The sequence below is a fragment of the Taeniopygia guttata genome, chromosome 19, assembly GCF_048771995.1.
Source record: "Taeniopygia guttata chromosome 19, bTaeGut7.mat, whole genome shotgun sequence".
In the NCBI taxonomy this organism is placed as follows: domain Eukaryota; kingdom Metazoa; phylum Chordata; class Aves; order Passeriformes; family Estrildidae; genus Taeniopygia; species Taeniopygia guttata.
In genome coordinates this window covers 10,180,631-10,198,244 of record NC_133044.1, presented here as the reverse complement: position 1 = coordinate 10,198,244, position 17,614 = coordinate 10,180,631, and the positions used below count along the sequence as shown (strand labels likewise).

General features: G+C 51.3%; 1 protein-coding gene across 5 annotated transcripts in view; it reads left to right on the top strand.

Annotated features, from left to right (window-relative positions):
• Positions 1 to 17,614, top strand: part of CALN1 (calneuron 1) — a 153,261-nt gene that overhangs the window by 32,104 nt on the left and 103,543 nt on the right. For all 5 annotated transcript variants that reach the window (XM_072937192.1, XM_072937195.1, XM_072937194.1 and 2 more), the window contains 1 exon segment: positions 13,272 to 13,396. In XM_072937192.1, coding sequence (XP_072793293.1) covers positions 13,272 to 13,396 — 125 coding nt within the window.

Below are 17,614 nucleotides of genomic sequence, written 5' to 3'. Positions count from 1 at the left end.
CCGGGCAGTGGGGTTTGCCTGTGCTCCCTGGGTGTCCTGCAGGGTGGCTGGCACAGGTGACAGCACAGGTGACAGCAGGGAGGACATGTGTGTGCATCTCATCTCCCTGGGCTCTCTGTGTCCTGCCTGCTGGAATGTTAAACCAGGAGGGAGCCGGCATTTGTTCAGGGGTGGGAAGGGCTCCTCTGGTGTCCTGCACAAATCCAGCTCAGCTTCCTCCACCCCAGCCCCCATTCCCGGGGTCTGTGCCCTGTCCCTGCCCTGTTCCTGCTCCCACAGGGCTCAGGGGCAGAGGCTCCCCGAGTTCAGGAGCTGCGGGTGCCCAGCGGGGCTCTCTGCCCCTCAGGGTGCGCAGGGCTCAGCTGTTCAGAGCCCTCCTGCCAAACCTGGGGCGAAGAGAGGAGGAAGAGCCAGCCCAGGGGAGCCCTGCTGGTGCTCCCAGCACAGGGACTGCAGGTGCTGCTGCCTCCAGGCACGCCCTGACCCCAGGGACAGCGTCCCATGGGCAGGGCTGGAATACCTGCACTCTTCCTGCTGCTAATTAGCCAATGTCCCCAAGGGTTTGAGGACGTGTCCAGAGGCTACCAAGAATGTCACAGTAAAGTGTTCCTTGGGGTCTATTTATTCATTCTGCTCTGACCCCTTTTAAAAGCAGCACTCAAGGAGAAATGGCCTCTCTCCTTTTCTCCCTGGATATCCCTGACCTCTCCAGGGCAGTGATTTCTCCTCAGCACATCAACCCTTATGCAAATGAGATTCCAAAGAATTGATCAACCCTGCCAGGTATAAGGTTGGGAAGAGCCAGCCTGAGAGCAAAAATAAAACGAGAAAATGAAGTCTCTGTAACTGTTTTCAATTATCCAGTGCTGCTGGTTCTCCTGGCGTTTCAGGGAGAAACACGGAAATCTCTGAGTGGAGCTTGTTTACAGAGTGCTTGTGGCTTTCAGACCCAGCCAGAGTCAGATTTCTCTTGCACGTTCCCCTCAAATAAAGGCTGAAATAAAAATAAAGATGCTGTAATTTGTGCCACCCCAAGAGCTCAGCAGGAAATGATCCCTGGGGTTCCTGGAACACTTCACTGAATCTTCCAGGGAGCAGGAGCTTGCAGGGAAAGGAACACAGCGGGACCCTGCTCTCCCCGATAGGAGCTGGTGTCCTGGAATTAGGGATGGTGAGGGGCTCCAGCATGGGCTGGGCCAGGGAGATTTGGGCCTTTCCCAAGGGCCAAACCCCAGAACTTTGCAGCCTCACAGCTCTGGGGTTTGGCCCTTGGAAAAGGCCCATTCCCAGTGACTGCTGAGTGTGGGGTCACTGGGATCCTGCCATAAGCAGGGTGGGGCTGGATGGATGGATGATGGATGGATGATGGATGGATGGATGGATGGATGATGGATGGATGGATGGATGGATGATGGATGGATGGATGGATGATGGATGGATGGATGGATGGATGGATGATGGGTGGATGGATGATGGATGGATGGATGGATGATGGATGATGGATGATGGATGATGGATGGATGGATGGATGGATGATGGATGGATGGATGGATGGATGGATAGATGGATGGATGATGGATGGATGGATGGATGGATAGATGGATGATGGATGGATGATGGATGGATGATGGATGGATGATGGATGATGGATGGATGGATGGATGATGGATGGATGGATGGATGGATGATGGATGGATGATGGATGGATGGATGGATGATGGATGGATGGATGGATGGATGATGGATGGATGGATGGATGGATGGATGGATGGATGGATGGATGGATGATGGATGGATGATGGATGGATGGATGGATGATGGATGGATGATGGATGGATGGATGGAAGGATGGATGGATGGATGGATGGATGGATGATGGATGGATGATGGATGGATGGATGGATGATGGATGGATGATGGATGGATGATGGATGGATGATGGATGGATGGATGGATGATGGATGGATGGATGGATGGATGATGGATGGATGGATGGATAGATGGATGGATGGATGGATAGATGGACACAGACCACCTTTGGAGCAGTGCTACAAGTCCTGTGTGTCCAAGGCAGCTGACACTGCCAGTGTCTGCAGGAGTGGCACAACAGTCCCTGCACCCTTTGTCACCACAGCCCATCCCGGGGTCAGTGACAGCCAGCCTGGTGGCTCTGGACACCTCTGGTTGGGACAGGTCTCCCTTTGGCTCTGCTCACCCTCTCCCAGCAGCCTGGGATCCTCTTTGGATCCCCTTGAATCTGGGCCACTGTGTCTGAGGACACTTTTCCAAGGAAGCTGGTGGCCCTGGATGTTTGTAGGGGAAGTGCTGGGAGTGGATCTTGGTTGGAATCTTACGCCACAAGCCACCCCAGTTTATATAAAATTATTCCAGTGTTGGGGTTGCCCTCATCTCTAATTCCCTTCTGCTCATTTCTGTGTGTTGGTGGCTCTGGTTCTCCCAGCTCCCAGGGAATTTTCTGTAGGAACCATCAGTCATTGCTTTAAAAAATAACCCTCACCAGATGTCCCAAAACCTCCTTTAAAGACGAGGTCTGGCAGAAGTCAGATTTATTAGAAGCAATTAATTGTCCTGCTAAGAGCCCTCAATGTTTTGGCATTTCATTAATAAGATGTAATCAACCACCAGGCTATTTGGAGTGTTACTCTGTCAGATCCGCTGTTAATTGTCATTATTTGATAGATTTCATGTTTATAATTACTGGTGTGTGACGCAGGGTGTGCTCTGAATAATCCATTGTGTATTGTTTTGTGAACCAGGGTGCTGGGGGTGCCAGGAATCGCTGCTGCTCCTGTCTCCAGGGCTGATTTATGCCTGGCCAGGGGAGGGGACTGGACAGGAGGGAATGAACAGAAGCTCAGAAAAGTCCCCTCGGGCCAGGCTCAATGAGCAAACACTCAGCAGCTGTGAGTGGAGGAGAAAAGGGTTCAACAGAGCAGGGAAATGTGTTAGGGATGGGTTATGGGGGTGGGGGTGACAATTCCTCCCTGCTTTGATGTTCTCCTCAGCTCAAAGCTCTGGGATATTTTATTTTTCTTGCTGTCAACAAGGACCTCGTTCCCATCATTTAATTCTGAGTGATCTCGTGTTGTACTCAGGAAAAAAAAAAAAAAAAGAAAAAAAAGCTGAGTACTCCAGAGAAAGAGAATTGGGATCTTTTTGTGTGTGAGCAGCCAGGACTGTGGGGTGGGGTTGGTGTGAGGGGCTGGGCAGGGGTGGGTGATGCCCCAAAGCCTCTCTGGCACCCCTGAGCTGCCCTGGGTGCTCAGCTGAACCTGCTCCCCCTGGCTTTATCCATCCTGCCTTCTGGATTTCTGGGAAGGGGGCCAGGAGGAGCCCCCTCCCCATGCTGCAGGGATCCCTGGGGGCACAGGGTGCCCATGGCTCCCCTGGTAGCAGGAGCAGGACGGGCTGGGCAGGGAAATGGGGCTGCAGGGCCTGGAATGCTGCTCCAGCAGCTCCAGCAGCTCCAGCAGCTCCAGCAGCCTCCCCCCAGAGCGGCTCCTTCTGGGTTTTAGGGCCCAGAAGGAGCTCAGAGACTCCAGTGTGGGAAACAATTTATCAACAACCCCAAATTTTCACCCTTTAAGTCCACTAAGGTCTTCCAGTGAGGCACCAGGGCTTGGGGACAGGCTGGATGTGTCCCTCCTGGTCACACAGGACATGTCCCTCCTGGTCACACAGGATATGTCCCCCCTGGTCACACAGGATATGTCCCTGCTGGGATATTTGTTCCAGAGGCTGATCAACTCTACCATGTGTACTGGTTTTGGTTTGTAAATTTGAGATTTTTCTTAATGTTAAGATTTTTTTGATTAATGTACTAATAAGTGTGGTGAGTTTAGTGTTGGTTAATTACTAATATATTTACATTTTAGGTAGGATTTTACTTAACTTTCTATTTTACTTTGTTAGGTAGGATTAGGATAAAGGTAAAGTAGGTTTAAAACTTCAAAAGGGTATAAAGAAAAATGTATTAGTAGTAACTAAAAGAAAGAGTAATAAAAGAGTAATAAGAATTAGAACAAAATCTTTAGAACACTTCTTACAATTTTTTTATTGATAATGTAAAGAAATAAAACTTAAAATTTTAGTTGGTTTACTATTTTTTTAGATCAGTCTTTCTTTAGTTTACTTAGGGAGAGAAGTCTGCCTGAATTCCCAATGTGCAGGTTCCTTCAGCTTCCCTTCTGCCTGGAGATTTGAGAGGATTTTGTAGCCTGTTTTGAAACCTGTGGCCTTGGTTTCCTCTCCTAAATCCTTGTCACCTGAAAAAGGCTTTTTTTTGGGGACCCCTGTGTGATGGACACCATGGCTGTCCCTGGTGTTCTGTCCCACAGGAGGGAATGGGAGGCTGGGCCTCCCCAGGGATAAAACTTTCATTCCCAAACTGATTTTTTTCATGTTTCCAGGTGAATTATTAGAGGGTATAAGAGATTAAAGATTTTTGTTGCATCACTGGCTTGCTTTTTTTTTTTTTTTTTTTTACTTTATACCATCAACTCAGAGGCTTTCCAAACCTGGAAGATGGAATTTCTTTTAACTAATCTTGGTTAAACACAATTGGGGGCAGCAACAGTGACAGAAAGTGGACGAGGGCAGCAAAAATCTGGGGATTTCTGTTTGCAGAAGGTGAGGATGAGTTTGGGAGCTGAGCAGAGCTTGGGTGAGAACACTCAGCACTGCTGGGTCTTTAATGGGGCACTTTAAGCCTGTTTGCAGTGGAAAAGATCTTTTTATCCCCTTGGGAGTGCTGCTCTTGCCCTGGGGACAGACACAGAGTTATCAGGTCCCCCCATGGTTCAAAAGTAACAAACTGATTTCTCTGATTTCTCTGTCTGTGCTCTCACAGGGAGCTCCCAGACAGAAATGCTGGATTTTATACCTGACCTGGCACCCTCAGCTCTCGTTGTTTCGAGATGTGGTTGTCTTTTCAAGTGCCCTTCCTCTGCTTTTTCGTTTCGAATTTACTGCAGAAGGTGGGAAAAAACCCAGCACAAAACCTTCTGGAGTTTGTGGCTCCTGGGGTGCCATATATTACATGAGGTTGTCACTCAGATCTCGTTTTCTGCCTTGCAGAGGATTATTTTTTTTCTTCCCAGTTACATCTTTGAATGCTGAGAGTGATCTGTTTGTAAAGGTTTTTTTTACCCAGTGATCACCATGAGGTCCTTTGCTGTTGGTATCCCAAGCCAGGTGTGCATTTCCTGCCTGAATTAGAGGAATATTTTCTTAGGCTTATGCCAAGAAATGACCAGATAGAGCCCAAATGCAATGAAGATGTGCTGAGGGCACGTGGGGATGTGATGGGTCAGGACTGGGAATGGTCCCTGGAGGTCAGTTTGGATTTTCCCTGGATGCCCAGCAGCAGATGTTCAGTGAATCTTGCACGTGTGGGTTCAAATCTCGTGTTTGCAGTCCATAAATCCTTGTGAAAGGTGGAATTTGTCTGGATTCATTTGCTGAAAATATGTGTGGAAAAGCCAGGTCTAACCTCTGATAACCACCCAGGAAAGGGGGAGCCCTCCTGTGTCCCAGAAATGCTCTCAGAGGGAGCTTTGGGGCTCACTGCCCTCTCAGCCCAGCCTGAGCAACTCTGCTGCCCAGCCCTGCCCAGAACACCCTCTGCTCTCACTCCTGTTTATAAATATCCCAAATGTGCCTTCCTGGGGGTTTGAGATCAATAAAGACTGGGATCAGTAGTCAGCAATCACAGACTTCCTGCGGGGCTGGCCTCCCTGGGAGGATCTATGATCTGTTTTAGAGCCTTCTTTTAAAAGAACCAGACTTTATTCTTGCCCATCCCAAGGGTCCTTCCAAGGCCACTTCTGTTGGTTTGTAGCCCAGAAGGAGCCTGAGCCTGCTCTCAGCCCTGAGCTGAGCCTGATTAAAGCAGAGCTGGCTGATATCTGCAGCTTCCCCTTCACACCTTGCTGAGCTCTGCATCCTCCTGAGCCAAGAGGAGCCCTTGGAGCCCTGCAGGCTCTGCTGTGGGCAGCTCGGGCTCAGATTGCACTCGAGGTGCCAAGTTTGTGCACAAAGTAAATTAAAAAAATGGAAAAAAAAATCTTTAAAGCTATTGTTAGCAGCAGGGAACAGAGGTGACAAGGGACAAAGTGACTCTTCCCAGCACATGGATTTTGTCTTCCCTGAACTGGGCTGGCTTCAAAGCAACCATGGGGATTTAGTCCAGCTCAGCCTTTCCCATGCCAGAGGTTAAGCCAGGCCTAACCATGACCCTCAGCTGTCCCAGCCTCCTTAGGGAGAGAGGGAAGCACGGACAGCACCATGGAAAAGGAGCAGAAAGAGCAATGGAGCCTCTTTGGGAGGCTGCTGGTGTCCCCTGGCTGGTGCCTGATGGAGGATCAGCTGTCCCAGGAGTTTCCCAGGTGACACCAGGGCTCTGTTTGCTCTGCTGCCCTTTGGGTCCAGCTGGATCACACAGCCTCCCTGTGAGGACCATGGCAGTGCCTCAGTCCTGGGGAAAACGGGATCATTTCCTCCAAAGTCCCTGCTCGCCTTTGCTTTCCATGTTCCAACATTGCTGTGCCCAGGGAGAAGCATCTTTAACACCATCACTTCATTTGATGAATTTTTAAAGGGTTTAAAAGTGACCTCAGGGACTTCCCAGCTCCTGTTCCAGTTTCCTGACTGCTCCCTGGATATTCAATATATTTTATGATTCCTTTCAGCCCTAAAAGCTTGTGCTGGTGCTCCACTGCTGTCCTTGGCCATCCATGGAGGGGTGCTTCCTATTCTTCCAGCTCAGACTCCCTCAGTCCAGACTGTGCAGAGCTGGAAATCTCCATTTTATCCTCATCCCACTTTTCCTCATTTCTGCCTGGTCTGTTTTAAACCACAGGGCTCAACATCTAGCCTGGGATCCTGCCAGGGTGCTCCCAGCCCCGGGATGCAGCAGCCCCTGAATCCCAGCTCCATGGGGAAGGCACACACAGCATCCTGGCTGGGTGGGACACCCAGACTCCAAGGAGGTTGTGTGTTCCGTGCCTGAGGCTGGAAAACCAGGATGGACTCCCCTGGGTGGATTCCCAGGCATCCTTTGGGCTGCACGTGGGAGAGAGGGAAACAAGGAACCTCTTCCAAAGCGGTGGCCACCCAGGGAGATCCAGGATCAGCAGAAATTGATCCCAGTTCCATCTCAGAGCTGGATCCTGGAACCTTGTGTTTAATGGTCATGTGGGTTTTGTGGGCTCTGAGTCTTTTTGGGAAGAGCAGCACAGGGGCTGGTGAGGAGCGGGAGCCACAGACATGTGAGCAGTGTGGAGATGGCTTTTTTTATCCTGATGGGATATTGTGGGAATCCAGGGCATTCCTCTGGCTGCCCTGGCAGGTCTGGGACCCTGGCAGGGGTCAGGAACCCCCCTGGACAGAGCCCCCAGAGACACTGTCTGTGATCTCTGTCCATGGAAAAGAGTTTTCAATCTCACAGGATGAATTACAACCTCTGAGTGTTTGATAAGAGTAATAATTAAGTGTGGCACGGGTGCAAAAGTAAAATTTTAGGATTCTAGATTAGGGGTTCAAAGGAGGCAAGATGGAGGAAATTGGGTGTGTCTTTCCTTTTTCTCCTTCTTCATGCCCTCCATGTTTCACTGTGGTGTTGGCATTTTTCTGTTGGTTCAGGCTGGGGACACACTGTCCAACGTAGGTGACAGATATTGGCACGTTATTGTAAATCCAGCACAGGTAGTTTGTGGTATTTAATGTTTGTACCATCCCACTGAGGGCAGAGCCCCACACGCTGCCCTGCAGGACAGAGCTGCAGCAGGGCAGCAGAACATGTTAGAGATAAACAGAATAAACAGCCTTGAAACCAGCACAGACCAATTATGGCTTCTTCTTTGGCAGCGGGGCAGAAAGACAGAGACTTTGTACGATCTTGGGATCATCAATAGCTCAGATTCCGACAGGATATTGCTTATGAAAATCTAAATTCCATAAACGTGGCAGTGCTGAGAAGCAGGAGCAGGGCTTGCAGGGCATGATGGGGGTAGGACCTGCTGGGAGCCTGGCACAGGGACTGGAACCTGCCAGGGGACCGTGGGGACAGTCCACAGAGCTGCTGAGGGGCTCTTTGAGTGTCTCAGTTTGAACAGACAGGTGTGTGCTAAGGAAGGCAGGAGCCTCCCTTGAAATGGAAAATGCAAACCCCCTCCCTCTGAATTGTTATAATTTTGAAATTAAGGGGCTCTCAGGCAAAGATATGGGAATAGGAATAACAGTTCTTTACCAGGAAAAATAAACTTCAGATGCAATAGTACAAAAAAAAACAAACCAAAAAAACCCAACAAGAAAACAACAAACCAGTGCCAGAGTGAAAACAGTCCCTGACCCCCCGTGTGTCAGGGAGGTGGCAGCAGTCCCATCCCAGGGTGGCTCAGCCCTCCTGCAGTGCCAGCTGTGCTTCTGCTGGAGCAGGATCCTGCACAAGGGGGGAGTTTTCCTCTGGAGCTCCAGGGCTGGGGGAGATGGGCCTGGGCTCCTCTGGGAATGCAGTGGGAAGAAAGCTGCTCCTCTGGGAATGCAGTGGGAAGAAAGCTGCTCCTCTGGGAATGCAGTGGGCAAAGGCTGCTGTACTGTTCCCAGGTCAGATTGTATCCAGGTAGGAATTTTTGGCTCCTCCCCTGGGCAGAGCATCTCCCCATGGGATGATGGAATTTTCTCAGCCATGCAGGGACACTCAGTGGCCAGGAACAGAAGATAATTAATAATTAATAGCCCATTAACAGAAGATATCTCCTGGAACAAGGATTGGCTGTGGGAGAGAGAAAGAAAACTGCCCCATGGACAGCAGAGAACTGCCCCAGCTCTGACAGATGGTGACAGAACACACATTGAGGTACCGTGGGGAAATCTCCACACACTTGGTCAGGGTTTCTTTGAGGGATTTGTGGTTTTATGTCAATGTTTTCATGGTATTTTCATTATGTTATTCAAGGGGATTTCACTGCTCCCAAATCCCCCCACTGTGTTTGCTTTGCAAGTTGCCCGGTGTGTGTGGTGGAGAGCCAAGCCCTAGCCAGCTCCCTGCTCAGGGGCTGTTGGGCAGCTCTGCAGAAGGGGCAGGAGCCCCAGTGGCACCCCGAGGAGGGGGCACAGTGCTCAGGTGGAACATTTGGAGAGGTAAAACCCTGTCAGTGCCCTGGCCCCAGCCCCAGCCCCTGCTGCTGATGGTGTCACCACGGGGATGGAGCCAGCAGCACGCTCCACTCGTGGTCTGAGTGTCCCAGGGGCTTGCTGGGCACCCATCAGCAGCCCCAGGGAAGCTGGAGGAGGTTTCTGTGTTTCTGACATGGACACTTTGGCTGCATTCAAAGTGAGCCTGTCCTGTGGCAGCACATTTCTCTGCCTCTCAGGATTTTTCATAGAGGTGCACAAAGAGAAATGAAAGAGAAAACAATTTCTATTTCTGCTCCTCCTTGTTTTCCTATGTGGAATGTGTTTGGAGAATTGTTTACCTGGAGTGATGCTTGGTTGGATTCTGGTGAGGATTGTTTGAGCCTGATGGCCAATCCAACCCACCTGGGGCTGGGCTCTCAGAGAGGGTCAGAAGTTGTGATAGAGATAGAGTCAGAGAAAGTAGTATGTAGTTTTAGTATCCTCCTTTTATATAGTATATTGATGTATTTTAGCATAGTTATAATAAAGAAATAATTCAGCCTTCTGAATTGAGTCAGACATCAGCATTTCTTCCCATTGGGTTCACCTGCATTTACAATACTGTCCCACAATGGCCTAGGTGGGAAGGACCCATCCAGTGCCACCCCTGCCATGGGCAGGGACATCTCCCCCTGTCCCAGGCTGCTCTAACCTGGCCCTGAACACATCCTGGGATAGGAATTCCAGCCTGGACCAGTCTGCCTGTGCCAGGACAGCCCTTTTACCCCAGACAGGCACCTGCACATTCCCATGAAGATTTTATGGATTCCATCCTCAAGGGCTTTCCCATCCCAGTGCTTTGGAGCTCTCCCCACCCCCCCCCCTCCCCCCGCCCCTCCTGGGCCCCTTTTTGCTGTTTTCTCCCTTTTTGAGCCTTGGGTTTGGTTGTAGGTACCTGTCTGAGGGTGCTGAGTGTTCCTGAGGCACAGCTACACATCCCTGGGGGCCTCTGGCACGGGAGCTGGGCTCCTTTGGGGCATCCCTTGTTAGAGCTGAGAGGTGCTGGATTCCAGAGGCTCTGCAGGGTTTCTGCTGAATATTACAGCTTTAAAAAACCTCATATATCCGGGCAGCAGAACTGAATCCAGGATTTCTCACTCCAGGCTATCATGGCTCTCCTCCAGCACTAAAACACACCACAGGATCCAGGTAGGAGCTGATTTTCAGCGCTTCAGCCCTCAGGGGAGAGGCATTGTCATTTTTTTTTTAATGGTTATAGAAGCCAAAGCTTCGAAAGTGATTTCAGGAATGTCTTAAATCCATGGTTTGCTGCTATTCCATCTGTGGCTGAGCTCAGGGTGTGCAGGGCTGGAGTTTCCTTCACCCAGGGGCTGGGGTGCCCCATGGGGTCACCAAACACTGAGTCTGCACTGCAAGCTCAGCCCAGGGGCAGACTTAAACTCTCAGGTGATTTGAAAATTCACTGTAATTGCTTTTGGTGATTCTTGGGGCTGTCCAAGAGTTGGACTCGATGACCCTTGTGGATCCCTTCCAGCTCTGTGCTTACCCTGGGGAGGTGATTGTCCAGAGAAAACAGGAATTGGTCACTGCCTGAATGCTTTGTGGTGGGCCTGGAAACAAATGAAGGGGGTGCAAAGGGCTGGAAGTGTCTGTCCAGTGATAGCAGAGCTGGCATTGCCTCTGAGTGTCCCTTGGCCAGGTAAAATTCCCGTTTTAGTGCCGAGCAGGTGTCAGGGGGAGCAACGTCTCAGAGTGAAACCCACGAATTGGCAAGGGCTGGGAAATTACAGATGTGCTTAATGGAACAGAACCCCTTGTTTACGTTTCTAATGTGCTGCTGGAGCAAACTGGCTCCCAAATAAAAATACTTAAAATTACGATTACGATTTATTTACATAATTGCTGCCAGAGAAATTCCTGGAGCGTGCTGAGCAGTGCAAGAGGAGCCTCCTGGCTCTCCCTCTGTGCTTGCCCGTGGCTCCAGGTTGGTTTGCTCCTGGGGTGTCGGAATCTGAGGTATTGACGATCCCCAGATTGTAGAAAGTCTCTGTCTTTCAGCCCCATTGCCAAAGCAGAAGCCATAATTGGTCTGTGCTGGTTTCAAGGTTGTTTATTCTGTTTATCTCTAACATGTTCTGCTGCCCTGCCGCAGCTCTGTCCTGCAGGGCAGCGTGTGGGGCTCTGCCCTCAGTGGGATGGTACAAACATTAAATACCACAAACTACCTGTGCTGGATTTACAATAACGTGCCAATATCTGTCACCTACGTTGGACAGTGTGTCCCCAGCCTGAACCAACAGAAAAATGCCAACACCACAGTGAAACATGGAGGGCATGAAGAAGGAGAAAAAGGACAAGACACACCCAATTTCCTCCATCTTGTCCCCTTTGGACCCCTCATCTAGAATCCTAAAATTTTACTTTTGCACCCGTGCCACACTTAATTATTACTGATATCAAACACTCAGAGCTGGTAATTCATCCTGTAAGATTGAAAACTCTTTTCCATGAACAAAGATCACAGCCAGTGTCTCTGGGGGCTCTGTCCAGGGGGGTTCCTGACCCCTGCCAGGGTCCCAGGGCAGCCAGGGCAGCCAGAGGGAAGCTCTGGATTCCCACACTGAGGGGTCTTGTCAAAGCTGTTCCCAGCCCGGGCAGCAGGAAGGCTTCGGTTCCCAATGAATCCATCTGTGCTGTCTGTATATTTGGCTCATTGGCTGAGGCACAGCCAGATCACCCTGGTGCTGCTGGCTGGAGCAGCATTCCAGAGGTGGCACCTCTTCCTGGGGCACAGAACGTGCCAGCGCCCAGGGCGGGCTCTGAGCAGCCCCTGCCCCGTGCACTGGGGGCACTGGTGGCTTCCAGAGGCACTCCCAGCTTGTCCTGGCCACCTCCAGCCCCAGAGAGTCCCTGGCCAGCTCAGGGTGGCTCTGGGGACTCTGCTGATTTATTGCTGCTGGAAATGTGCAGCACAATAGGCCCGGGATGAGCTTGTGCTGATTGAATCCAGCCCTGGGCATGACAAATCTTCCTCTTAATATTTCAATTGACTTTGGCAAACTCCTGAATCACAGAGTGAGTGCTGCTGACAGTAATCCCCACTCCTGCCCTTCCCCGGGGCTGGGACCTGTGGGGTTTGCAAACACTGCTCCTCAGCTGTCAGATTTGGGAGATGGGAATGTTCTTTGTGGGGCCCTGCTCCAGTGTGGATGTTCTGCTCTCAGTGGGGTGTGGAGCTGGTGCCCTGCAGTGACAAACACCTTGCTCAGGGCGGTTGGCTGGAGCCTCTGAGGGGGCTGCATGTTCCAGGTGGGGTCTCAGGGCTGTCCAGACCCTTCCCTGCCTTTGGAAGCTGCTGGGCAGCACTTGGGGCTGCCCCTGGATCCCTGGCAGTGCCCAAGGCCAGGCTGGATGGGGCTTGGAGCACCCTGGGATTGTGGAAAGTGTCCCTGACCATGCAGGGGTGCTTCAGGATGGGCTTTAAGGTCCTCTCCAACCCAAACACTCCAGGGTGCTGTGACCTGCTACTGCAAGTCCGTGCAGAGCCCTGTGCTCTCTGTAAAACAAGAGGACACGGCCTCAGCTATGTCAGGGAAGGTTTAGGTTGGATATTAGGAAAAAAATTTTCACTGAAAGAATAATAAAATACTGGAACTGTCTTCCTAGGGAGGTGGTGGAATCACCATCTCTGGATATGTTTAAAAAAAGACTGGACTTGGCACTTGGTGCTATGGTCTAGTTGTGGTGTTAGGGCATGGGCTGGACTTGGTGATCTTAGAGGTCTCCTCCAACCTCATTATTCTGTGATTCTGTGATTCTGTGATTCTGTAATTATTTCCAAGGCTGAAATCTGCGGGCTGAGTGTTGGAAATCCTGTTTCCCTAAGGCTCCACTGCTCTGGCTCCCCTCACTCTTTTCCAGCACCCAGAGGCAGCAGCTGCTTTGCTGTTTGTTCCTTCAGACCCCGGCTCCGGGCTCATCCCACCTCTCACACACCCACCTGCAGCCTGGGGTGCTGCTCCAGCCCTCCTCCAGGCCAGGCTTTGCTGCATTGCCACCAAACAAAGGCAGATAATGACAATGACCCTCTCTTTTCCCCGTTTTGGTGGCAGGGAGAAGATGCCATTCCACCATGTGACAGCTGGCTTGTTGTACAAGGGCAATTACCTGAACCGCTCGCTCTCGGCCGGCAGCGACAGCGAGCAGCTGGCCAACATCTCGGTGGAGGAGCTGGATGGTGAGTTGGATGGAGAGCTGGATGGGGCTCTGGGTGGGGACAAGGCTCCCCTGCACCTTCTCCGTGGTGGAAAAGGGCAGCTGGGACGTGGGATGGCTCAGCAGATCAGGTTCACAGAGAACACCCCTGAGCAAAGCTGCGTTGGGAGCTATGGAGTGATTTTAGTCTTAGCTTTTTTGTCCCTCTGCAGCTTTTTGGTATATTAAGCCTGCATTTTATGGGCAAAATGAGAAAATTTAGGGTCATGCTGCCCCAAAGATGGCTTTAGCCTTCCCTGGGACTCTGCAGAGTTGAGTCTGTTCTTCCCACCAAGTCTCATTTGCTTTGAGGCCTTCCCAAAGGGAGGTTCCTCTCCACGTCTCGGGGTAAGAAGTTGCATGGAGGTGGATTGTGGCTTAAGAAGATGGAAAGAGCTTTAAAATTCCATTTTCCAGTTCAGTGGTAGGGAGCACAGAGCAGCCTTAGTCTGGCACAGGCCATCGGGAAGGCTGTCCACATGTGCTGCCTGGAGGATCCCATCATTTTCCCCCTGGAAGCTGCTGCTGTTAATCCTCTCTGCCCTGGCCCAGGATGTGTGGCCAGGCAGAGGTTCAGGTCCCCATCGGGTTCAGGGTAGAAGGTCTCTTTTGTAGAGGATTTGTGGTTCACCAGGAGAATTTCTGAGGTGAAGAATTAATGTTGTTGAGCATTGTGGAATGCATTGGAGCTCTTGGTTTGCTCTCCAGTGGACACTTGGTACAAGCCATGGTCAGAATCAGTGGTGTCCATGGAGAATTTTTTGAGGGAAGGATCAAGGGAAGGGTGCAAAGTGGAACTGGTCCTTCTAGAACAGCCTGGAGGCATTTTGGAGAAACAGGAGGCCAACATTTCTGACCACCCTGCCCCTTTTCTTATGTGCTTTGGTAAATCAAACCTTCATTTCCCAGCCTTTCCACCTCAGAGCCTTTGGATTTGGGTTTGTGAGCTTGACATGAATTTAGCTCAGGTACCAACAGTGTTTTCCTCTTCCCAATGAGGGTGTGAGGCCACAGCTTAGGTGAGAGACAACCTGAGAAACTGAGAAACTACTTCAGTGCAGCTCAGCTCAGACCCAGAAACCCCAGCACTGCCAAAGTCACATTCTGGGCTCTTCTCCTGGAGCTTGGCTTGAAGGTTTGAGCTCAGCTGAACTGAGCTGGCTCAAGTTCTCCTCACCCCAAAGATGCCAATGGCACGGCCAAGGCACAGCTTTGCCCCATCCCTGTGTGTGTTGCTGGGGCTGCTGAGCACACATGAGGTGGGAGGAGGTCCTGCACTCACTCCAAGCACAAACAAGGATTGACTTTTAGTCCTGTTCCCATTCAAGCACGGCTGCTGGAACTGCCTGTGAGATTTGCAGAGATCTGTCAGGAGCTGCTTCCAGTGGCCACAGGGCTGGAAGCCCTGGCAGGGCCAGGCAGGGCACAGGGGATGCTCGTCCCTGCTCTGCGTCCCCTGTGTGCATGGAAACCAGGCTGGGCCAGGGAAGGGAACTGGGCTGGGTCAGGGAACTGGGATGGGTCAGGGAACCAGGATGGGTCAGGGAATTGGGCTGGGTCAGGGAACCAGGCTGTGCCGGGTCAGGGAACCGGGCTGGACTGAGTTAGGGAAGGGAACCAGGCTGTGCTGGGTCAGGGAACCGGGCTGTGCCAGGTCAGGGAAGGAAATCCAGCCCCAATCCCCCTTCCCCTGCTGTCCCAATGAGGGAGGAGGAGCCGCCTCGGGAGAAGGAGCAGCCCAGTGCTGTTAGCTGCAGTCCCACTGAGGTGGGATCCCACTGAGGATCGTTCTCTCCTCTCACTCCGGGAGGTTGGGCACAGCTCTTCACCTCAGCATCCATTTATTCCCTGCTTTTCCCGTGCTCTCCCACCCCTCTTTGTGCCTTTGGCGTGAGGATGTCCCCAGCTCTGGGACCTCAGCACACCTCAGGTCATCTTCTTCCACCTGCAAACACAGCAGTGGCACCAAAGCGATGAGTGTCTGAAAAGCCAGGGCAGCAGAAGAAGCTGGAGGTGCTTTTCCATGTGCCAGCAGTATTCAGCCTCTGGAATTTATATTTAAAATGAAGTCAGCAGTCTCCATCTCCCTGTGTTTTGTCTCTAATACCAGATCAGCGCCTGACTGTGCTGGTAATTGGGGAAGGTTCACTGCCCAAACCCCAAACAGAATTAGTCTTTCTGCCTTTAAGCATAAACTGTCTGAGGATGAGTAACAAAATGTTCTTCCTTGAGAAGTTAATGTCAGGCTATTGGAGCTCTGTGGATGGATCAAGCTGTGAGAGCTCGATGCCAATAACAGATTTGCATTTCATCTCCCAGGCTGGGGAAGAGATGCCAAAATTCTCCTTGGTTTCTTTTTCAATGAGATTTTGGTCCTGAGGGAGTTCCAGCCTATTGAGAAATTCCAGTCACACAGATGAAATTATGATAGGTTTGGAGCTGGAGGAGTCACTGGGAATTTTCTGTAACATTGTTCTGCACTCAAGGCTCCAACAAGTGCCTGATCTGTTGGGTTCTTTCCAGCAGATTTCTTTTTATTTTTCTGTGTCTGGCACGGTGTGTGTCAGCACTGTTCATTTGGGAAGGGTTTCTGGGATGCTGCAGGGGGACAGTGCTGCAGCCTGACCCCCTCCCAGCTCATCCTGCAGGGAATTCCCAGGAGTTCTCCCTGTTTCAGCTGCAGGTGGGGGCTGGAGGAGAATAGGCAGATCAGGAGGTGGAAAAGAGCTCTGATTTCAAGTACTGTAAGGGGGAAGAGCCCAGGGCTTGGGATGAACACACAAAGTGCTGCTCTGCTTCTTCACTGAGAGGTTATTTTCCAAATAAATATTCAGAATCCCAGAATCCCAGAATGGTTTGGGTTGGAATGGACTTCAAAGCCCATCCAGTGCCACCCCTGCCATGGCAGGGACACCTCCCACTGTCCCAGGCTGCTCCAGCCCTGTCCAGCCTGGCCTTGGGCACTGCCAGGGATCCAGGGGCAGCCACAGCTGCTCTGGGCACCTGTGCCACCCTCTCAGGGAACAATTCCTAATTCCCAATATCCCACCCATCCCTGCCCTCTGGCAGCCATTCCAGCCTCTGAAAGCCAGCCCAGGTCTGGAAGTGGCACCATGACCACTTGGAGCATGGAGGGGTCTGGGGTGGATGTTACTGCCACGTGCTTGGAGGTTTCTATGCACGAAATGATAAATTCAGGCCGGGAGGGGCTGTTTTACACAGATTTTCTGGCTCTTGGTGGTTGACATAAAATCATGGCACAGTTTGTGCAGACTCTGAGCTTTCCACGTCCCTTTCAAGGCAGCTCCTGTCCTCACGTTCTGAACCATCAGGAGTATTTTTAATAAAAAATGCTGGATGGAAATAATCATGTCAAGCTTGAGTCATCCACCTCCACAGGCACTATCTAAAGGGTATTGTCAGGAGGGAAAAACATTTCCAGAGTGGGAATGTGACAAATCTCACCTGAAGGGAGGCACATGCATGATAAACAGGCTTGGGGGAGATGCAAGCAGGGCCTTGCAGAGAAACCCAGATGTGAACCATGGCATTTGTCCAGGCAGACATCCCAACAAATCCTTTCCTGAGCCAGGTGCCTTTGGAATCAGCAGGAGGAAATGTTGCAGGGCAGTGCTGGCATCGGTGGAATGGAGCTCCTGCCTCAGGTGGGGCTGGGGTGTCTGTAGGGTTTTTTCTAGACTGGGGGAGATTTTTGGGCTTCATACAGAAATCACTGGGTTGGAAGAGACCTTCAGGATCATCAAGTCCAACCCAGCCCCAACAGTTCAACTAAACCCTGGCACCCAGTGTCACATCCAGGCTTTGTTAAACACACCCAGGGGTGGGGACTCCACCACCTCCCTGGGCAGCCATTCCAGAACTTTATCACCTTTCTGTAAAAAACTTCTTCCTAATATCCAACCTGAGTTTCCCTTGGTGCAGATTGAGATGTGTGTTCCGGTTCTGTCAGTTCCTGGAGAAAGAGCCCAACCCCACCTGAGCACAGCCACCTTTCAGGAGCTGCAGGGAGGGCTGAGGTCACAGACCAGCCCCCAAAGTTGAGCTCCAGGGTGGCAGTGCAGGGTTGTGCCTGCTTGAAGTGCAGGTGTGAGCAGAGCAGGACAAGGAAAAGGGGCTGCAGGAGCTTGGGATGCAGGGGAACACAGGACAGGAACGTGGGGACTTCCCTCACCAGGAGCCT